The 22,245-nt window shown below is 40.0% G+C and overlaps 1 protein-coding gene across 1 annotated transcript in view; it reads right to left on the reverse strand.

Annotated features, from left to right (window-relative positions):
• The window catches only part of lpin2 (lipin 2), a 116,676-nt gene that overhangs the window by 82,619 nt on the left and 11,812 nt on the right, over positions 1-22,245 (reverse strand). The window contains exon 2 of the mRNA XM_060823606.1: positions 2,816-3,004. Within this exon, the coding sequence (XP_060679589.1) occupies positions 2,816-2,995 (180 nt within the window). The 5' untranslated portion in view covers positions 2,996-3,004. The remainder of the gene's footprint in view (positions 1-2,815; positions 3,005-22,245) is intronic.

Consider the following 22,245-nt stretch of genomic DNA (forward strand, 5'->3'; position numbering starts at 1 on the left):
ATGACCATCTGGAAGAGCATGGCTTGATTAAATGCTGTCAACACGGCTTTGTGAGGGGCAGGTCATGCCTCACAAACCTTATCGAGTTCTTTGAGGATGTGATTGAAAAGTTGATGAGGATCGATCTGTGGATGTGGTGTATATGAACTTCAGCAAGGCATTTGATATGGTTCCCCATGGCAAGCTCATTCAGAAGGTCAGGAGGAATGGGATACAGGGGAATTTAGCTGTCTGGATACAGAATTGGCTGGCCAACAGAAGACAGCGAGTGGTAAGAGAAAGAAATTATTCTGCCTGGAAGTCCATGGTGAGTGGTGTTCCACAGGGCTCTGTCCTTGAGCCTCTACTGTTCGTAATCTTTATTAATGATTTAGATGAGGGGATTGAAGGAATGGTCAGCAAGTCTGCAAGCGACACAAAGGTTGGAGGTGTCGTTGACAGGAGAGGGCTGTTGTAGGCTGCAGCGGGACACTGACAGGATGCAGAGATGGGCTGAGAGGTGGCAGATGGAGTTCAACCTGGATAAATGCGAGGTGATGCATTTTGGAAGGTCAAATTTGAAAACTGAGTACAGGATTAAGGATAGGATTCTTGGCAGTGTGGAGGGAGAGGGATCTTGGTGTACAAGTACGTAGATCCCTTAAAATGGCCACCCAAGTGGACAGGGTTGTTAAGAAAGCATATGGTGTTTTGACTTTCATTAACAGGGGGATTGAGTTTAAGAGTCGTGAGATCTTGTTGCAGCTCTATAAAACTTTGGTTAGACCGCACTTGGAATACTGCTTCCAATTCTGGTTGCCCTATTATAGGAAGGGCGTGGATGCTTTGGAGAGGATTCACAGGAGGTTTACCAGGATGCTGCCTGGACTGGAAGGCTTATCTTATGAAGAGAGGTTGACTGAGCTTGGACTTAGAGAAAAGGAGGAGCAGAGGGGACCTACTTGAGGTATACAAGATGAGAGTCGATAGCCAGAGACTACTTCCCAGGGCAGAAGTGGCAAACACGAGGGGCCATAGTTTTAAGCTGATTGGAGGAAAGTATAGAGGGGATGTCAGAGGTGGGTTCTTTATACAGAGAGTTGAAAGCGCATGGAATGCAGTTGTGGAAGTAAGGTCATTGGGGATAGTTAAGAGACTGGACATGAATATGGGCACAGAAATTTGAGGGTGCATACATGAGGATCAATGGTCGGCACAACATCGTGGGTTGAAGGGCCTGTTCTGAGCTATGTTCTATGTTCTAAGTTCACTCATCAGTATTTGGTAATAACAAAATAAAGTTACCAATTAAACCATTTGGCAACTACAAACACTGAAAATGCAATATTCATTAACATGGAATAACCATGAGTCAATTTGCCAGATCAAGTTGAGTTTTAATAATTTGAGAGGGGAAGAACACATTTAGTTTACAGTATTCTTTGAGTACAGAACACAATAGATTTCAATTCAGGAAAGGTCTGCATATTAACTTCACCAAATCTCCGGACAGGCCAATGCTTACGTAATATGCGAAACAAAAACAAATATAGTGTCATCCAATTGCAAAACTATGTTCTTAATGCAAGAATATTTGCATAATTAGCAATCAATCATTCTTATTCATACAATTTCTTTTTAATAATTAATTGGAGTAGTTCATTAGTTTGCAATCAGGACTAAGAGAATAACAGAGTAATTGTTAATGCCAAATTCTTATTCCTAAAATATATCAAAATCTTTAGTTCAATTTGTTTCTGCTTATTTTTACTTCAATTCAGAGGTATACAGCAACAAACAGACCCTTCGGTCTAACTAGTCCATGCCAAACATACCCCAAAATGAAACTAGTCCCACCTGCCTCATCTTGGCCCATATCCCTCCAATTTTTCCTATTCATGTACTTACCAGAATGTCTTTAAACACTGTTATTGTGCCCACATCCATCACTTATGCACAGAGTTTATTCCACACGCAGTCCACCGTATGCACAAAATCTGCTCTCGTCCTTTTTAAAATCTCTCCCAAATCACCTTAAAAAATGTGCCCTCTAGTCTTAATTCCCCATCCAATGAAACAGTCACCTCCCATTAACCCTATTTATACCCCTCAAATGTTATAGCACCTACCCAGCCTCTCTTTTTAACTCAAACCTTCACCGATTTTCTTTCAACTTTACTGTATTATTTAAAACAGAAAAATAAAAATGCTTGTTCAGTGATTGCTTTCTAGTGATTCTAGGGTTAAAAAAGTTTCTCAACGATTGGAAAGCCTACCCCAAAGGCATGCAGGGAGATTACCAGATTAATCTTGGACTTTTAATCAATTTGTGCACAAATACTTTATACTAGCTTTCATTCTATCAAACATGGCATTTATATGTTTAGAGCATCTGACTGCTTAGTGAAAGACTTTAGTAGTAGGACCATCGGTCAATTTGTTTCCTTTGCCAGTTATAGTGCTCTTCTACTATGGCCGAGTGGAGCGAAATTACCTAACACTAGAAGATTTTGATTGTCAAATATTTCATCTTTGTTTTGCATACTATTTTCAAAGGTTATTCTTTTAGCACCTCTAATTTCAATGCAAAGGATAAGCCTTGGAAAGTTTCAGCTTTTAAAATTATAGCTAACTATTAAACAGGCAATATAAAAAGCAAACATATTACATTTTCTTATGGGGTTTGTAATTCTAAAACAGAATTCTATTCTGGGATTAAACAGAATTGCAGTGTTATGGTAGACCAAATCAGATATTATAAAATCAAGATGACTCAAGTTCATTCAACCCTTGTTTGCAATATCTTTTTAAAATCGAATTATAATTAGAAGCTTACCACATTTTCCTTCGATCGAAGTACCCCCAACTTTCCAAATCGAACATGAAATGGTGAGCACTGGTAAGTGCCATCCTGTTGTTGGACTACAATCACATCAATGCATCCAGAGAGTGTTGCAGGATTCAATCCTTTGTACAATTCCTTAACTGTTACCAGTAACTGTCCAACATAGTTCATGGTTTGGGACTGGAAAAATTAAAAAAAATTAATAACATTGCACAAACATCCTTATAGTCAAATGAACATTTTTGAATAATTTGAAGTTTAAGTATTTTATTATTAAATCTTGAGCATATTGTAAGATCATTAAAGGCATTTTATTTCAACCAATTCACTTTTATTAATGAACAATCGATCTAACTGTAATTTGATCAGTTTTGCAATGAGGATTTGAATTTCATTGATTGACATTACAGTTTACAGTCCAATTAAGTGGACAAAGCAAAGTACCTGAGAGCAAACATGTTTTCAATCGCTTGTAAATGACATGAAATTATCTGTTTAAACCTTTCTACGGAAAGCATGGACTAAACAATTTGCGCAGTTTTTTTTAAAAATAACAATCTTAAACAAAAAACAAGCAGTCTTTCATTATGAAGTCAGTAAGTGATACCCAAATGGATAACTTCAACTTTTTCCATCAGAGTCAGATGTACAGCACAGAAACAAACCTTTTGGTCCAGCTTGTCCACGCCCACCAGTTATGCTAACCTAACCTAGACCCATTTGCCAGCACTTGGCCCATATCAGTCTAAAGTCTTCCAATGCATATACCCACCCAGATGCCTTTTTGCAATTGTACTAGCCTCCACTACTTCCTCTGGCAGCTCATTCCATACAAACACCAACCTTTGAAAAAGTTGCCCCTTAGGTCCCTTTTATAACTTTCCCCTCTCACCCTAAACCTGTGCCTTCTACTGCCGGACTGCCCACCCCAGGAAAAGAACTTGTCTGTTTATTGGGAAGGAATACGGGATGCCATTTTTGCAAGAGGTAGGGTGGGAAGTGGATAAAGGGGGCTAAGTGGTAGTCTGGCGCACTGACCTCTACACCGCTGAAGCCAAATGCCAACTCGAGGACATCTCTTCCTACGTGCCCCCTCGACCATGACCCCATCCCCCCCATCACCAAGCCATCATCTCCCAGACCATACAAAACCTCATCACCTCAGGAGATCTTCCACCCACAGCTTCCAACCTTATAGTCCGGGAACCCCACACTGCCCAGTTCTACCTCCTTCCCAAGATCCACAAACCTGACCACCCTGGCCGACCCATTGTCTCAGCATTCTCCCACCACACTGAACTCATCTCTACCTACCTCGACACTGTCCTATCCCTCCTCTAGTCCAGGAACACCCCACATATGTTCGAGACACCACCCACGCCCTCCATCTCCTCCAAGGCTTCCATTTTCCCAGTCCCCAATGCCTCATCTTCACCATGGATATCCAATCCCTCTACATCTCCATCCGGCATGACCAGGGCCTCCAAGCCCTCCGTTCTTTCCTCTCCAGATGTCCCTAACAGTACCCTTCCACCGTCACTCATTCGTTTGGCCGAACTGGTCCTCACCCTTAATAATTTCTCCTTTGAATCCTCTCACTTCCTCCAGACCAAAGGGGTAGCCATGGGCACACATATGGGTCCCAGCTATGCCAGTCTCTTTGTTGGCTACGTAGAGCAGTTGATCTTCAGTAATTACACTGGCACCACTCCCCACCTCTTCCTCCGCTGCATTGGCACCACCCCATGCTCCCACGAGGAGGTTGAGCAATTCATCAACTTCATCAAAACATTCCACGCTGACCTTAAATTTACCTGGACCATCTCTGACACCTCCCTCCCCTTCCTGGACCCTTCCATCTCCATTAATGACGACCGACATGACACTGACATTTTTTACAAACCCACCGACTCCCACAGCTACCTGGATTACACCTCTTTCCCACTCTACCTCTTGCAAAAATGCCATCCCTTATTCCCAATTCCTCTGCCGTATGCTCCCAGGAGGACCAGTTCCACCACAGAACACACCAGATGGCCTCCTTCTTTAGAGACCGCAATTTCCCTTCCCACGTGGTTAAAGATGCCCTCCAACGCATCTTGTCCACATCCCTCACCACCGCCCTCAGACCCACCCCTCCAACCGTAACAAGAACAAAACACCCCTTCCACCTTACCAACCTTCGCATAAACAAAATCATTTGCTGACATTTCCGCCACCTCCAAAAAGATCCCACCACCAGGGATATATTTCCCTCCCCACCCCTTTCTGCCTTCCGCAAAGACCGTTCCGTCTGTGACTACCTGGTCAGGTCCACGCCCCCCTACAACCCACCCTCCCATCCTGACACCTTCCCCTGCCACCGCAGGAACTGTAAAACCTGCGCCCACACCTCCTCTCTCACCTCTAACCAAGGCCCTAAAGGAGCCTTCCACATCCAAAGTTTTACCTGCACATCCACTAATATCATTTATTGTATCTGTTGCTTCCTATGCGGTCTCCTCTACACTGGGGAGATCGGACGCCTCCTAGCAGAGCACTTTAGGGAACATCTCCGGGACACCCATACCAATCAACCACGCCGCCCTGTGGCCCAACATTTCAACTCCCCCTCCCACTCTGCTGAGGACATGGAGGTCCTGGGCCTCCTTCACCGCTGCTCCCTCACCACCAGACGCTTGGAGGAAGAACACCTCATCTTCCGCCTTGGAACACTTCAACCCCAGGACATCAATGTGGATTTCAACAATTTCCTCATTTCTCCTTCCCCTACCTCACCCTAGTTTCAAACTTCCAGCTAAGCACTGTCCCCATGACTTGTCCGGACTTGTCCTACCTGCCTATCTCCTTTTCCACCTATCCACTCTGCCCTCTCCTCCCTGACCTATCACCTTCGTCCCCTCCCCCACTCACCTATTGTACTCCATGCTACTTTCTTCCCACCCCCATGCTCCTCTAGCTTATCTCTCCACGCTTCAGGCTCTGCCTTTATTCCATATGAAGGGCTTTTGCCCGAAACGTCGATTTTGCTGCTCCTTGGATGCTGCCTGAACTGCTGTGCTCTTCCAGCACTAATCCAGAATCTGCTTTCCAGCATCTGCAGTCATTGTTTTTACCTCTTCAAATAAACCACTGTCCAAAAGCTTTTAAACACGTCCTCAAAAAAGTGGTAATGTAATAGCAGCAACACTAAGTTAGTCAACAGATAAGAAGTGTTTCCATCTGATATTGATATTCTCTGTTGTCTCTGAAAACTATATAGGCTTTTCCATGATAATGAAGATTAATTAGTAATTGCTAATAGTGCTTTCAACTATAATTAAGAATTTTTTTTCCTATTTGCAGGACTGTCATTGGGGCTTAAACAGTCACTATGAATTTGGGTTCAGCTAAAACAGACTTCATTTTACAAGAGTAAGCCAATTTTATGACAGATTTCACCAAGGTATCTATCTGATACAAAGTCAACATGGCGATGCACAGTTTTAATTTTTGCATTCTGTTATAATCATTTTTTCTTGTTACATCTTGTATTCATTGCATGATTTCTTGTACAGGCAATTATCCTTTTTTTAAAAATGAACAGAGCTGTCCATGCTCTGCAAGTGTTCTTTGATTTCCCCCGAGCGCTGGGAATGGTTGTTCTTTGTCATAGGGTCATAGAATTGTACAGTACGGAAAAGGTCTTTCCTCTTATCAAGTCAGTTCTGTCAAAGCTACACCAAGTTTAAACTAGTCCCACCTTCTAACCCTAGCCCCATAGCTTTGAATATTATGACACTTCAAGTGCTCATCCAAGTTGGTTTTAAATGTTGATAGGTTACCTTGCTCAACTACTCTCCCAGTCATTTCAGACCTCCACCACACTCTGGATGAAAAGGTTTACCCTCAAATCCCATCTAAACCTCCTGCCTTTGACCTTTTTAATATTATGCCTCCTTTGTTATTGACCTTTCAGCTACACTGCTTTCTGTTCAGCCTGCCCATGCCCCTCAAAATCTTATACACATTCTATCAGGTCTGTCCTCAACCTTTTCTCTCCATAGAAAATAACCTAGCTGATCTAGCCTCTCTTAGTAAAGAAGGTGCTCTATCCCAGGTAACTTCCTTGACTCAGTCTCTGTTTGCATACAGACACATCCCTCCCCAGCACAATCTCATCCTTTGTACAGTGCAGAGACCAAAGTGTGCACAGTACTCCAGCTTATTATACAGTTCCAATGTAACATCTGGTCCCCTTAACTTATGCTTCGACTAATAAAGACAAGTGTCCCAAATGTTGCCTTAGCTACTCTATTAACATGCTACTGCAGAGATCTCTCAGCAAAAAGACAATAGTATAATAGGAGTAGCTGTAATTGGGATTTGGGAGACTTTGATATTGTTTTTGATTTATAACTAATAATGTCCTACTTGCTATGCTAGTTCAATTCCCTCCTGTAATTGGTTTATTGTTTACTTTCTTGTCATTTGTTGGAACATGACTTTAGAACATGACTTTAGTATGTTGTTGGCATACCAGAGGGGAAGGAAGGTGAGCACCAGTGCAGTTCTTAGAGAAGTGGTTCCCAGGTTCCTTGGTTTGGAGGTTGAGAAGGGAAGGCTAACAATTGAAAGAGGAGAAAGTGAGGTCTGCAGATGCTAGAGATCAGAGCTGAAAATGTGTTGCTGGAAAAGCGCAGCAGGTCAGGCAGCATCCAAGGAACAGGAGATTCGACATTTCGGGCATAAGCCCTTCTTCAGGAATCTTCCTGAAGAAGGGCTTATGCCCGAAACGTCGAATCTCCTGTTCCTTGGATGCTGCCTGACCTGCTGCGCTTTTCCAGCAACACATTTTCAGTAACAATTGAAACAGCCCACTGGATTGCAGCACAAAGTCATGCGGATCAGCACCCATGCCCTGCACTGGTGAAGTTTCATCATTATAAAGACAAGCAGAGTGTCATGGAAGCCTCTAGAGCCCAGCAGAAGGATTCAAGGGAGTTGGCATGTGGCGGGTCCAGGGTCATGTTTTTGTTCCCCCAAGATTCTTGGTGGCAGGTAGTCCAGAAAAGGAAGTACTAGGATAGAGTCAAGAGGAATGGAGCGCACTTGGGATATTCGGATCAATCATAATGGATCCATACATTTGTTCGACTCGCCAGAGAAAGCAAAGAACTTTGTGGACACGTTGACTAAAGTCGAACGGCCGAATAGGTGAAGAGGACAGAGCAGTTCAGATTTGCTCTACTTTAGAAAGGACTTAGAGTCTCCTTTCCAGTAATAACTTGCATGAAACGATGTCCAGGTTGGATAGAGTATTTATCTTTAATCTCTAAGTTATGTTAAAGGATGGGTGACATATTTATTTTTAGCTTACTTGCTGATAGCACTAACCTTGCTTTTGGGTTTTTTTTTCTCTACCGAGTGGTCAGCGTACATAGTGCGACCCAAGAGGGTAAGAGTTGAGAGGGCAGTTGGGATTGTTAACAGGGTCGTAGGATGTGTAGGTACTCCCTTTGAATGGAGGAATTTACCCCCCAATCAGTACCTTTGGCAATTATTGTTTTTCTGTTTTTGCTGTACATATTTTTTGCAACTTTTGCAGATTTGTTGGCTGTAGTTATTTTAGTCTTTGTAGCTTTTGGATTTTGTGGATTATTTTGCATTAAAGCTCAATGATATGTAGCTCGGGTTCTTCCTCTATGGAGTCTAAATTGTACTATAGAAGATTTATGGTTCAGGATGCGTTTAAAGTGCACTTGGAATGTTAAGAGGAGTCATTCACCTGTCAAGAGAAAGAAGGTACTTTCCAGCTTTAAAAAGGTTGAGGGGGTGGATGTTGCCTTTTTACAAAAAACACACGTGGATGATATAGCGGGGGGTATGACCAGGTTTATATTTCAGCTTTCGATATGAGTAGAGGGGTGGCCATTTTTAGTTAGAAAAAAATCTCCCATTTAAGTTGTTAGAGTGCATCAAAGACACACACGGGAGATTTGTAATCCTTCAAGCTTTGATAGATAGGGAAGAATACGGGATCTTCAATGTTTATTGTCCCCCGGCTCACCCCCTTACATTCTTGTCAGACAGACTTTCTAGACTGGTTAACCTTGCATCTCAATATATCATCAATAGGAGGGGATTTCAATTGTCTCATAGACCCCACAGTCGACAGATTGCTCAAATGCCTGCCGATATCCTATTTGCTATCTAAACAATTCAGGGATCTGAATGCTTAATTGGGGTTGGTAGATGTTTGGAGGCACCTTCATCCTACTGGCAAGGACTTCACGTTCTTTTTGAACCCACATAAATGTTATACGGGTCTTTTCCTGACCCTCGCAGCACATTCTGGGCTCAGCAGCGTCCTATACAATTGGCAAAATGACTATTTCCGATCACACCCCAGTGTGTTTAATGGTTAAGAGTAAGGATACGATGGTTGATTAGAGGCACTGTAACTGGATCACTTCATTCTCAAGGATAGCAAGTTTATTAAATTCTTTTTTGCTGCGTTCAAGGCTTTTTTTTTAAGATATTAATTCAGGCTCAGCCAGTAGCCCATCCATCCTTTGGGAAACAGCTAAAGCCTATGCAAGAGGGTTGGTTATTTCCTATTCAGCCAGTAAGATGCAACATTGATCAGCAATGCTTGCTCAAGATGCATCTGAAAGTAACTGAAGAGACATTTTGACAGGCTGTCACTGGTTAAACTGCAGAGGATCATGGTGCTTCTCTATGCCAAACTCCATGTTCATGCAGACAGCCAAGAGGTAGCTTACATTTGCAAATCAAAGGCTGTTTGAGCATGGGGATAAGTACTTAGCATATCTTGCTGGGGAAAAAATATATGCACCCCCCCCCCCCCACCCCCCACACTCCAGGCCATTACCTCGATCAGAGGGGACAATGGAAATTCGACCAATGAGTCTAATAGGATTCCAGCATTCTGGAAATTTTACTCTGAGTCATACCAATCTGAAAGCTGAGAGAGTGGGCGGGTTAGGACGGACTCTTAAAAATTTGGATCTTCCAGAAGTGACCTGAATCTGAACAAGAGTCTCTCCTCAATGCCCCACTATCAGAGCAAGAGGTGCAGGAGGCCATGAGGCAACCCCAGAATGGAAGGACGCAGGACTCTGAAGGGCTCCCCAGCGAGTTCTAAGGAATTCAAGTATATTGTCAAGGCCAATATTTTGACTCTCAGTTGTGGCCTCCACCCACCATCTCAAAGAGAGGAGAATATCTCTCTCATAAAAAAGGGAAGGCCCCAGAAGACTGTGCTTTCTATAGACCCATGTCACTATTACATGTTGACATCAAAATCAGACACTGGCATTAAGGTTAGAACCTGTACCACCCTCCATCATTAAGGAGGACCAGTCGGGGTTCATAAAGTGTTGCAGATTGACGGATAATGTCAGGAGATTACTTTACGTGATCCAAGTATGTCAACAGCGATTGGTACAGGGATTGGTGATCTCCTTAGACGCAGAAAAGGCATTTGACAGGGTTGAGTTGGCATACCTTTTTCACACTCTGAAGCAGTTTGGCCTGGGAGAGACCTTCAGCAAGTGGGTGGAGGTTTTGTATAGTGATTCACTTGCCGCGGTCCTCAATGGTGTACCATCAAGCAATTTTAATATTTGTAAAGGGGGGGGGGGGGTCGACAGGGCTGTCCCTTGTCACCATGGCTTTTCACATTGGTGACCAAACCACTGGCAGAGACAATATGCAGGAATCCCAATATAACCGCTCCAGAAGTGGGGTTGAAGTCATATAAGATTGCACTGTACATGGATGACATTCTTGTCTTCTTAACAAACCCAACAGTCTCAGTGTCACATCTGATAAATTGCATCAATCTATTTGGTGGCTTCTCAGCTTATAAGGTTAATTTTGCGAACTCAGAGTCCATTCCCATGAATGGTCTCGTGGAGTGCCTGATCCGGATGGCGGATCTCGGTTCCCTTTTAGATGGTCACAGGAAAGCTTTCTCACACTTAGCTAATCAAAAATGGGAGTAATAAATATACCTATTTCAAGCCTATTTTGTCCATTTATTCGGCAGGACCTTTGTAGATGGGAGACATTTCCGATTTCTTGGTTAGGTCAGATTCTGTCCTGCCTGTTGTATTCAATGTGAATGCTTCCTCTGCTTTTCACTAAGCAAATATTTAGAAGACTGAACAGCTGGTTTAGTTCTTTTACCTGGTATCACAAGCAGCCCACTAATTAAATTGACTAAATTGCAGTTACCTTACAGACTGGGAGGAGTGGGCCTCCCAGAAATCAAAACCTATCAGTTAAGTTCGTTGCCATCTTATGTGAACAATTGGGCCCGGGGGATCCTCACTCACTTTTGTTGGACATCGAAACATTTCAGCCAAGGATGTCCCCTTATTAGCCTGCTGTTCTTGGACAAAATGAGAACAGTTAAGGAATATTGCCATAGCCCAATAATCATCAATACTGCCAAGGCGGAGGGCAATGCATCAGAATGAGGGCAATTTTGCCATAACATCATTTTTGACATCCATAATTGGTATGCCAGGCTTTTAGCCAGGGATGATGGACTCTGGATTCAAACTATGAGCAGCTAGTGGCATGTGTTGCCTGGGTGATATATTCAAAAGGGGACATATTGATGTCCTCTAACCAGTTGGCTCAGAAATATGAATTGACCAGTGGGGAACTCTTGTTTCTTTCAAATCAGAAACTTCACAAAAGCAGATCACATTTCTAACCGAGTCTTATAGGTCTGGCATGGAGAGGAGGGCGTTGAGTGCTGAGGATACATTATCTGTTAGCAATACTTATCACTTATTGGGAGAGGGTCCTTTGGACTAGACAGAACGGCTCTGTAAGGTGTAGAAGAGGGAGTTGGACATGGAGATCTCTTCTTAAATATGGGAGGATATCTGGGAAAATGCAAGGAAGTCTTGATTTCCAATTTGCAATTGAATATTCTTCACAGGGTCCATCTGGTCCCAGACCACCTTGCTAAATTTAAAGGGACAGCATTTCCAATATGTCTTAATGTAAAGTAAGCATGGGCACGGTTACTCATCGTCTTTGGTCCTGCCATAGACTGCGGTCATACTGGAACACCTTGGTCAGTGAAATAGAGAAGGCCTTGGGGAAGGAGGTGGAGATGGACCGGTATCTCCTCTTCTTGGCTTTGGTAATTCACTTTCATTAGATGCACAAAAAAAAGGCTTCTCAGTATCCCTACTTTTTGTGCTAGAAAGAACATTCTATTAGGGTGGCTGGCAGAAAATCCCTCTGGGCTGGCTTAAGCTAGCCATGGAGCACATCCTCTTGGATTTTCTTAGATGTATGGTGCACCATAAAACTGAACTTTTAGAAGACATAGCAGCCCTTTTGGGACTACCTGGGTACAAATCCTTTCACCATACTAATAAGAGCCTTTATATAGCCATGGCAATTCTATGTAATGAACCTGGTATTCAGAGGAGAGGAACTATGAACGTATTCATATGTATAAACTTATGTACTTGATGATCGAGGGCTAATAGAGTCATAGAGATACAGCATGGAAACAGACCCTTCGGTCCAGCCCATCCACGTTGACCAGATATCCCAACCCAATCTAGTCCCACCTGCCAGCACCCGGCCCATATCCCTCCAAAACCTTCTTATTCATATACCCATCCAAATGCCTCTTAAAATGTTGCAATTGTACCAGCCTTCACCACATCCTCTGGACGCTCATTCCATACATGTATCACCCTGTGCGTGAAAAAGTTTCCCCTTAGGTCTCTTTTATATATTTCCCCCCTCACTCCTAGACTCCTGTATTGCTGATGTGTTATGGTTACTACTACTACTACTACTACTACTACTACGCCTTAGTTATTTATGTAATTAGCAGGTTTGTTTTTTTAAAAAAGTTTGGATTGTTTGGTTCTGTATTTGTAGTAATATTCAAAAGAAAACAATTCCTATTTTAGAAAATTAATAATTTAAATAAGACTTACAGTCCCAAAACTACACTCACCCACAATTTTGACTTACTTTATTAAAATTCCTCTTTAGTTGCGATATCAATAAAAATTGTCAAGAGACATTTACAAATGCTGTCATTGCTTGGCTAACAGCATTAAAATAAAATAATTAGATGCAATGAGAAAACAAATTAGCTTTTGCTTTTCATGAAGATTTTGTTACAATTCATTGTAACATAATCACATACCTAAGATATAGAAACAAATGGTTTAGAAATAATGATACATTGCAAACGTCAGAGATATTTTTCCTTGAGAAACAGCCAAATTCAACAATGGAACTGAAGAATCATTGATAAAAGGCACTGAGGAAATAATCATTAACATCCCACTAATCTGGAGTAATGAGCCAGTTGTCAACATAATAGCCTAAACAATTTTCTTCTGTTTAAGACAGACAAATTCTCAGCAGTACAATTCCCTGTAATTTTTGATCAATATACATCCCATTCTACTCATAGCTCAACACAAAGAGACAAGCCAAGCCAAATATTTTAAATCAGACAATTCGTATCATAACTAAACACAGCATACATTTAGACTGATGAAATCAAGAGAATTCAGCACTGACTCTTAAAAAGGCATGTCAGCACCATAACCAAGAAACTTTACGAAGCAGAAGCTTTTGAATTAAATTAAAAATAAACTGCAGCTTTTTACAAAACTGAATGAACACTGCTGTTTTCTAACACTTGCATTATTAGAAACAATCTGGTTAAATGAAACGACTGGTTGGCTTAAATTCCAGTTTCTCTGAAAAATCAAAAGTACATATGTGCACACACACACACAGGTGAAACTATCTTGTAAGAGAGAATCACAAAGATTCAGACTTCTTCACATAAATTTTAAACAAGATAAATAGATAATACTGAAGAGAGACATATTGCTGAAACTTGTCTTACACAGATCAGGACAGGTATAAGAATGCCAAATTTAAAACGATCACGATTGTATTACAAGACAAAAAAAAATGCTAATTGGCTGACAGATTGCTGTGGAGGCACCAAAAAAAATGAATTACAGACTCTCCACTCATGTTTGAAGTACATGGGAGTTCTGAACAGAGCTGACCCTAAAATCCCTAAAATTATCCCGGAAAGTTTTGTCACAGAAATGACTGTTGGGGAAAGGTCATTACAATTTCCTTCAATTTGTTTCTATATATGTGAGAAGTTGCTCCTCCAATCACATCATGGTGCTCTCTCACATTTGCTGATAAGTCTATGACATGCTTGTCAGCAGGGAACATCATCAGTGTAATAGTAGCAGTGTACACCAAGATGCACCCAGCTTCTCACCAAGGCTCTTTTCACATCATCCAAAAAAGTGACCCCTGCTGCCTACAAAAGACAAAAAAGGAGCAGATGCTCAAGAACATCATACTTTGAACTCACATTACCCAAACTTAATTGGAACTATATCACCATTCCTCCATTGTCATTTGGTCAAAGCCCTGGAATCCCTTCAAAGCAGCACTGTGCACAGACCTCAAAAGGATTCAACGAACTCAAGGCAGCATCACAACCACCACTTTTTTCCAAGATCAGTTATGGAATGGCAATAAACATGGCCGACCAACTAATGCACAGATCCCATTAACATTTTAAATATTTGTTCTGCAACATCACAGAATAGCGTGGATAAATGACATTGTGAAGCAAAACCATATGAAGTTCAAAGAAAGGAGAATATAAAAAAAAAGTGTTGATAAATGTGTTTAGTTTCATTTTCACATTCCTTATTAGTACCAAAGTATGCATTTCAGCAACTGTAAAGGAGTGTTAACGTGAAGTGACTGCGCTTTTTTATAAAAGGGAGTCAGTTTATAAAGGATTCAACTAAAGCTTGTAGTTTAGTTTTAAAAGTTTAGGTTTAATTATGGTGCAATGTCATTCTATGTTTTTGTCTTCAAGCTACACCAATTAAATTCAAGCAGTATAGAATTAGGACGGATTTTGTTTATTTCCACTGAGAGCAAATAGCAAGAATTGGTCATCACGTTTGTCCATAAATTTGACAGTTTTTTTGATTGGCACTTAATGTGACTAGAATGCCTTTCCAATGAAGCACCCTCGGTAGGGGCTCTGGAACTTCTTTAAACAGAAACAAGAAACTGTTCATATCTTCAGATAGAAGAACTATCAACAATTAATCAGAGTCTAAACTTGGACTTAGCTGGTGGAAAATTTACTTATTGTCAAATCTGGGATTGAGGCAGAAGCAAGAGAAAAAAATAGGGAAGTGATAATTCATATTTCTAAATCTCTCACAACAATGATGATCTGAAAGAATGAGACAATACTGGTAGAAGCAAACTTTCAGTACCAAAGAAGGATGACATACCATTTACCTTCTTCATTATTGCACCTGTATGCTTACATTCAGTGACTGGTGTATGAGGACATCCAGGTCTTATCGCACCTTGCCCTTTCCCAATCTATCACCATCCAGACAACAAATCTGCCTTCCTGTTTTTGCTACTAACATGGATAATCTTAGATCATACTTTGTCTGTCACGTATCTGCCCATTCACATAACTTGTGCAAATCATACAATCATCTCTCCATTCTCCTCACAATTCACTCTCCCATCTAAATGTGCCCTTTTGAACAAATGAACTTTTTCTGGCCATTTAGTGGGTGTCTAACACAAGTACTGCATCTTCATACCATTCACATGTTTCAATATACAGAGTCTAAGATGCCATTGTTATACAGCTTCTGAAAAAGCAAGACAGCTTAAACATCAACATTCTGATTTGGTCATGTGATGATTTACGTGCTGTCACCAGGAGTTAGCACTTCACCACTCAATAATAAAATGCCAATCGCCTCATTTCTACAGCAAAATCTAGTCCACTGTCAGACACAATTGACTACTGCAATGCTCAGTTTGTCCAAAACAAAAATGAAAGTTCATAAATACTCATGACACCAAACCTATTATTCTACAGCAATCTCATCATTAGACACTATAATTTTTACTTGAACTGCCTGGATCAATTTTTGAAAGTAGGTCAACACTATTTAATTTAAATTCACCTCCAAAACTGCTAGCTATCCAATTTAAATTGCCACAAGATTACACAGTAAAACCATAAAAGTATATGAAATTCTAGTTCTTAAGGCTATTAATCATAATCAATTATATTCCAAAAACAAAATCCAGCAGCAGTCACTGATTTTGACTACACTGTTTGCCTTGCCCTTTTTAACTACACCTTGCTTTAATGTACATTTCATTCCTCCTCTTTACTTGAGCCAGCAGGGTTGTGCTTACGCACCAATAAGAAACATCTCTATTCTGTCATGTGATGTTTGACATCAAACAGTCAAGGAGAACATTGGTGAATTCAAAGTTCAGATTCTGATAATGGAAAGCGTGCTACTGACAGTTAATAAAAACACCAAATCTTTACATTCATCTACAATTTGAAGACATATACCATGTACAGATGACCAAAGAAATTCCTTGATGTACCGATCAACCAGAATTTTCACTCTGGAAAATAACTGAATTTGAAAGATGAAACTTACAAAAAAAGTGAAAAAATGTGCAATGCAGATATCTTAGAATAAAAACTTTAGACCACTTGGGTCTTGTCAAAAAGGATCATGAAAACTGAAATAAGGAACAAGAGTAGGCCATTTGGCCCTCTCCGCCTACTATGGCATTTCACATATCATTGCTGATACTTTTGTAATGGATGACCAACCTACCACTTGCATCCTGTCGATATATTTGCATGTTTGATTTCTCTCCTATGTCCCTTTTACAGCAACATTTCCCAATACATGACCATTTGAATAATACACTGCCATTCTATTTTCCCTACTGAAGTGGACAACTTCACACTTACTTACATTATACTGCATCAGCCATGCATCTTCCCCACTCACTTGTCAACATTCACCTTAAGTGTATTTTAAACTTTCTCATAACTCAAGCCCATCTAGACTTGTCATCAGCAACTAGGGGGAGCAGAGAAGAGTGAGAGGATAAGAAAAATGATACTGCAAATATAAAAATTTGCTTAGAACAGGTTAAAAAGTTTTAGTTGCTTTAATAAATAAATGGGGAAGTTCCTTTGATCCCAAACGTCAGAGATAGGTACGCACAATTACCCTATACATCTAACGGATTGGGATTATTTAGCGCTGCCCTTTTGGCGCCGATCATTTGGCCCTGCCATTTTGGCTCTAAACTGTTTTGGTGCGGAGCTATTTTGGCACCAATTCAGAATTTTTTTAAAAAGTCTTATTTGGTTAAAGAGAGGATGACTAACGACCCGCTCATTTTGTAACCCGCTCAAGCAGCACTTCCAACTTCAGACGCTATGAAAGAACTCGTACGAAGAAAACGAAATCAAATCAATTCTGCTCCTCCAAATCCTGTTAGTTCAGGAGAGTTAGCGATTTGTGAGGAGTACAAATTTTATGTGCCGAGCAATGGTCAATGTGAAGACTCTTTAATTGGCGATAGTGGTCAAGAAGATGAGAGAATTTTAATTTTTGGTAGAAAGAGCTGCATTAATTTATAATCACTTTATTTGTTGAATTATTTTAGAAGCATTGTAAGAAATTAGTTTTTATTGCATTGTAAGAAATAAATCTAATTCTTTTTATTCATTATTTTTAACCTATTCATTACAATCTTATCAATTTATTCAAAATATGACAAAGGTGCCAAAACAACTCGGTGCCAAAGTAAAGAGCGCCAAAACAATTTAGAGCCAAAATGGCAGTGTCAAATGATCGGCGCCAAAACATACCCGACCCTACATCTAGTATCTGGATTGCAGCAACTGGTTGGCCTGTGAAATCACTGCAAGAATAATGGAGTCCAACCTTGCTGTAGAAACAACAGAATGTTGCTTACATTGGTGTACAGACACTTACATTAAAACAGTACCATTATACAATGGGAGGCAACAGCAAGTCAAACTAGTCAAATTCCATACATTGTAGATGACAATAGCTCTTCATGTAGGGTTAAACACCATAGCTTCAACAATTTTGTTCATGTATATAGTGAGAAATTTCCACACAGAAAAGGTTCAAATATTTAAAAAGCACAGTTTGAGTCAAACATCTAGAAATCTAGACACGGGGCAGATCATCAGGACAAAAGGGATGATTACACAGGGCTAATATGATGAGAATTTTTTTTCGCTCAGTTTTGAGTATCTTTGAAATTCCCAAAAGTGTTGATGATTTTCAAAGGCAAGACAGCTAGATCTTTGGTCTCAATTCAAGGGATATGGGGAGAAGGTAGGAATGCAGAATTGAGATAAATCAGATATGATTGGCAGGGCAGAGCAGAGAAATTCACCAGAATTAGATCAGGAATTGAAGGGCTGAATATTGACATTGGATTGCACACATTTAGTGCAAATTTTTCTGAATATCGCAATTTGAGGGGTGAGCTATTTGCAGTGTTTAAAATAATAAAAAGGAATTTAGGACGATACAGAAAAAAGTAGTTCACCCAATGACAGAACGCAAAGCAAATGAACGCAATCCTAAAATTAGAATTAAGCCATTCAGAAATAATATCAAGAAGCACTTTTTTTATACCAATAGTTGCAAAATGTAAAACTCTTGCCCCACAAGGAATGTGCATGCTAGGTCAAATAAAATTGATAATACTCAGATTCAGACTTCTGATGCAAAAGAGCATCAAGGGATATGGAATAAATGCAAGAAATTGGAGTGGAACTCCTGATCAGCTGTGATCTGATTTAAAGGTAGAACTTGCCTGAGGGGCTGAATAATCTTTTACTGGTGCTATAAAGTTACACAATGATGTCACAACGTTTTAAAACAAAGTTATAAAATTCTCAGGGTTTATTAATACACTGGAGTGCAGAACAACACTGTATGCCAATAAAACCTCCAGAGATTTTGAAAGTTAAACAAGTTCACAGATCCTTCTCCACATCCTAACCTAACTGAAGTGTGTTTGTTCTAGTTATTAGCTTCACAAACTCACCCAGAGCCAGGATCTTCCAAAGATGTTATCTTCACTTTCACTGCTACTTTCTCCAGAAAAATCAAATTCCTCTTTATACAAATACATTTTTAAAAAGTAGTTCCCTCTTAAACTTCAAAAATCCTTGTTTATCGTATAAGTTTTTCAATAGTTTGTGCTCATCGGATGATCGAATGAATTCAAGGAATCCAAGTGTAGCAAACACACGATTACAGCGTACACCTACTAATAAACATTTGTTTAATTGGCAGCTTGAAAAGCAAAACAAAAGTAAAATATTCACCAACCAATAGCAACTGAAAATCTGCCCCAACCTCTCATCAGAAAGATAAAGCTATATGGTCAAAGGCTGCTCAAAGTTTCAACTGATAACAAACATCTCTCCATTAGCAAAAACATAGGATGATGTCGGAAATTCACAGGACTCGTTAATAATTAGATCAAGTCACATGTCTTTCACAAATCAAAAGAACAAATCTATTGTTGATGTTACTGATGAGTTTTGAACTTGTTTACTTCAAATGTGTTTGCTTTCTTCCTCATGTAAACACACTTTTGAAATCATCCAACACCACAGTAAAGGGCAGAGGGAATGAAAGTGTAGCTGAGTTCCTCTCAGAACCAGACTGAATGATCTGTTTCGGTACTGTTAGGAAACTCTACTTTCTTGTGTACTATAAGAATTTAGCAAGCCTTTGTAAACATTGTTTTCTTTTGATTGGAACAATGAGATTAGAAAGACAAAAATCAATAAAGGAAAAGATAAACAGAAGTTTCAGACCAAGTGTGTCTAAAGCATTAGCACAGACACATTCTTAAAACAAAGTGAATAATTCATAATTCTGTACTCCAAGTTGCATGATCACCTTGACACTGTTGAAAAGATTATGACTGAATGTCTGGATTGGATAGTCTTAACTGAATGAATTACTTTTGAATTTAGTTGAGTGCTCGCACGGTCAGAAATGAAAGCTGAAACTCTGCAGCTATTCTAAATGGATATTTTACTGAGGGATTGCTACATTTGTGTAGCTGGTGGGTTGGATTTTATAGTCAGTGGTGACATGACAGCATGCACCAATGACTTCAGACACATGCCCACAAAGATTTAGCCAGCTCTGGGGTATAGATTTCCTTTTTCAATGGCAGTTTAAATTTGACACAAAGTCAAAGGAACATCGAGGCATCCAACAGTGATGTCACCGTGCAGGTAAATGGCCACACACGTGTTCTCAGACTGCAATTCAAGAAGCAAAACAACTAAATTGCTGCACTTTCACATTTTCAGATAATGTAACAAAAATATCCCATTAAAATGAGTTAGACACAAGACAAAACCCTTTTTTTAAAATCAGGTCTTTAAAGTCATTTATCACAAGCAAAAATTCAATACTTACAAGTATAAAACTTCAGGGCCAGTGAGGGCATTTAGAAGTAATGTAATATACTTTAAAATTAGTTACACCTCATTCAACAAGTGAATCAAAAGGTTTTTTTTAAAAACAGCAAGACTAACTGCTAAAGTTGACATGATTTGGAGATGCCGGTGTTGGACTGGGGTGTACAAAGTTAAAAATCACAACACCAGCTTATAGTCCAACAGGTTTAATTGGAAGCACACTAGCTGACAATCACCTGATGAAGGAGCGTCGCTCCGAAAGCAAGTGTGTTTCCAATTAAACCTGTTGGACTATACCCTGGTGTTGTGTGATTTTTAATTTTGCTAAAGTTGAGGCATTTACTAATTTACTGGTTGCTTAGGAATAATATACTGTGAACCTCAACATCACATTCACATTACATATAACAATGATATTAAACACAAATCTGCCATCATCATTAATGCAAAGTTCATCCCACTGGTTGTTTATGCATGAATCAATAAAGAGAATCCAGTTGCCTACTAAAGTCAAAGTTGTTGTGGCTCTGTTCACCGAGTTGGTAATTTGTGTTGCAGACATTTCGTCCCCTGTCTAGGTGACATCCTCAGTGCTTGGGAGCCTCCTGTGAAGCGCTTCTGTGATGTTTCCTCTGGCATTTATAGTGATTTGTACCTGCCGCTTCCGGTTGTCAGTTCCAGCTGTCCGCTGCAGTGGCCGGTATATTGGGTCCAGGTCAATATGCTTATTTGATTGAATCTGTGGATGAGTGGATGGAAACAGCACAGAAGCGCTTCACAGGAGGCTCCAAGCACTGAGGATGTCACCTAGACAGGGGACGAAACGTCTGCAACACAAATTCCCAGCTCAGCGAACAGAACCACAACAACGAACACCCAAGCTGCAAATCTTCTCCCAAACTTCGAAAGTCAAAGTCCATAGAATCATTTGAAAAAAAGGTTTAGCACATCTTCAATACATATATCCATTTGTTAGGCAGAAGAACTTAAATGGCAAGATTTCTTGCAAAACATTGACTATTCAAGTCATTGATTAAGTTGACCTAAATGGATGTCACAAAATATATAATAAATGTATCTGGTCAACAACACGTCAAACTTATTTGAAGCAGTTAAAGTTGTGAGTCACAGGCTTTATAAATTACTTACAGCTGTCATTCTGAAGCAGATTGTGGAAACGCAGGTTAAAAATGGCCAAGGGAAATACAATAAACCAAAAGCCACTGCTCATATACAGAGTACTTTTTTTAAAAAGGGGAAAGCAAAGCAATTATAGATGGAGCTGCTATAAAGGTCTAACCTCCATCATACCTCATCTTCGTTTCAACTGGTGCACAGGTAACCTAAGAGCTACAGAATTCCTTAAGAAAATTAACATTTTCGTTACTTTTTACTGGTAACTTCAAGAACTTACTTAACCTTTCTCTATTCTTTTAGAGTGAACCTGCTGTGGACAATATGTTCCTATGACTAGGGAGATATAAGCCACTATTTATTATTTAGGAGAACTAGGAATTTATTTTGCTCCACTTAGCTGAATATTCTCCAACATTTTTTCCTGTTTCTTCCAAAAATTATAAATTCAACACATCTATCAAAGAACTAATTAAAAACTCTTGGTAAATCCTTCAGATTGCAGTCTAGCTCCTAAAGTTTTGCAATGATATTTAGGGAAAATGTGGTCTTTGCCAGAATTACGCTTTCCTGAGCTTCAATCTATTAGTTTACATCAACCTGATCTCAATACAAAAATCAATGCCTGTTACAGTTCAGCCATCACCAAAAATGTGACCACTGTTACATCATTGCACCCTTTTTGCTTATGTTACCTACTGTCTGAAAGGGGAATATAAGGATCCACAAAGTAAGAGAAACAGATCGTGGAAAAAGGAGAAAAAGACAACATAGAAGAAAACAAAAGAAAAGGCAGAATCTAGTAATTGAAGCTACACACTGCGATTTAATGAGCAACACATGTCAGAAAATAAAATCCAGATGCATGCACAGACTCTGATTG

This window comes from Hemiscyllium ocellatum, chromosome 4 (assembly GCF_020745735.1).
Source record: "Hemiscyllium ocellatum isolate sHemOce1 chromosome 4, sHemOce1.pat.X.cur, whole genome shotgun sequence".
NCBI lineage: Eukaryota > Metazoa > Chordata > Chondrichthyes > Orectolobiformes > Hemiscylliidae > Hemiscyllium > Hemiscyllium ocellatum.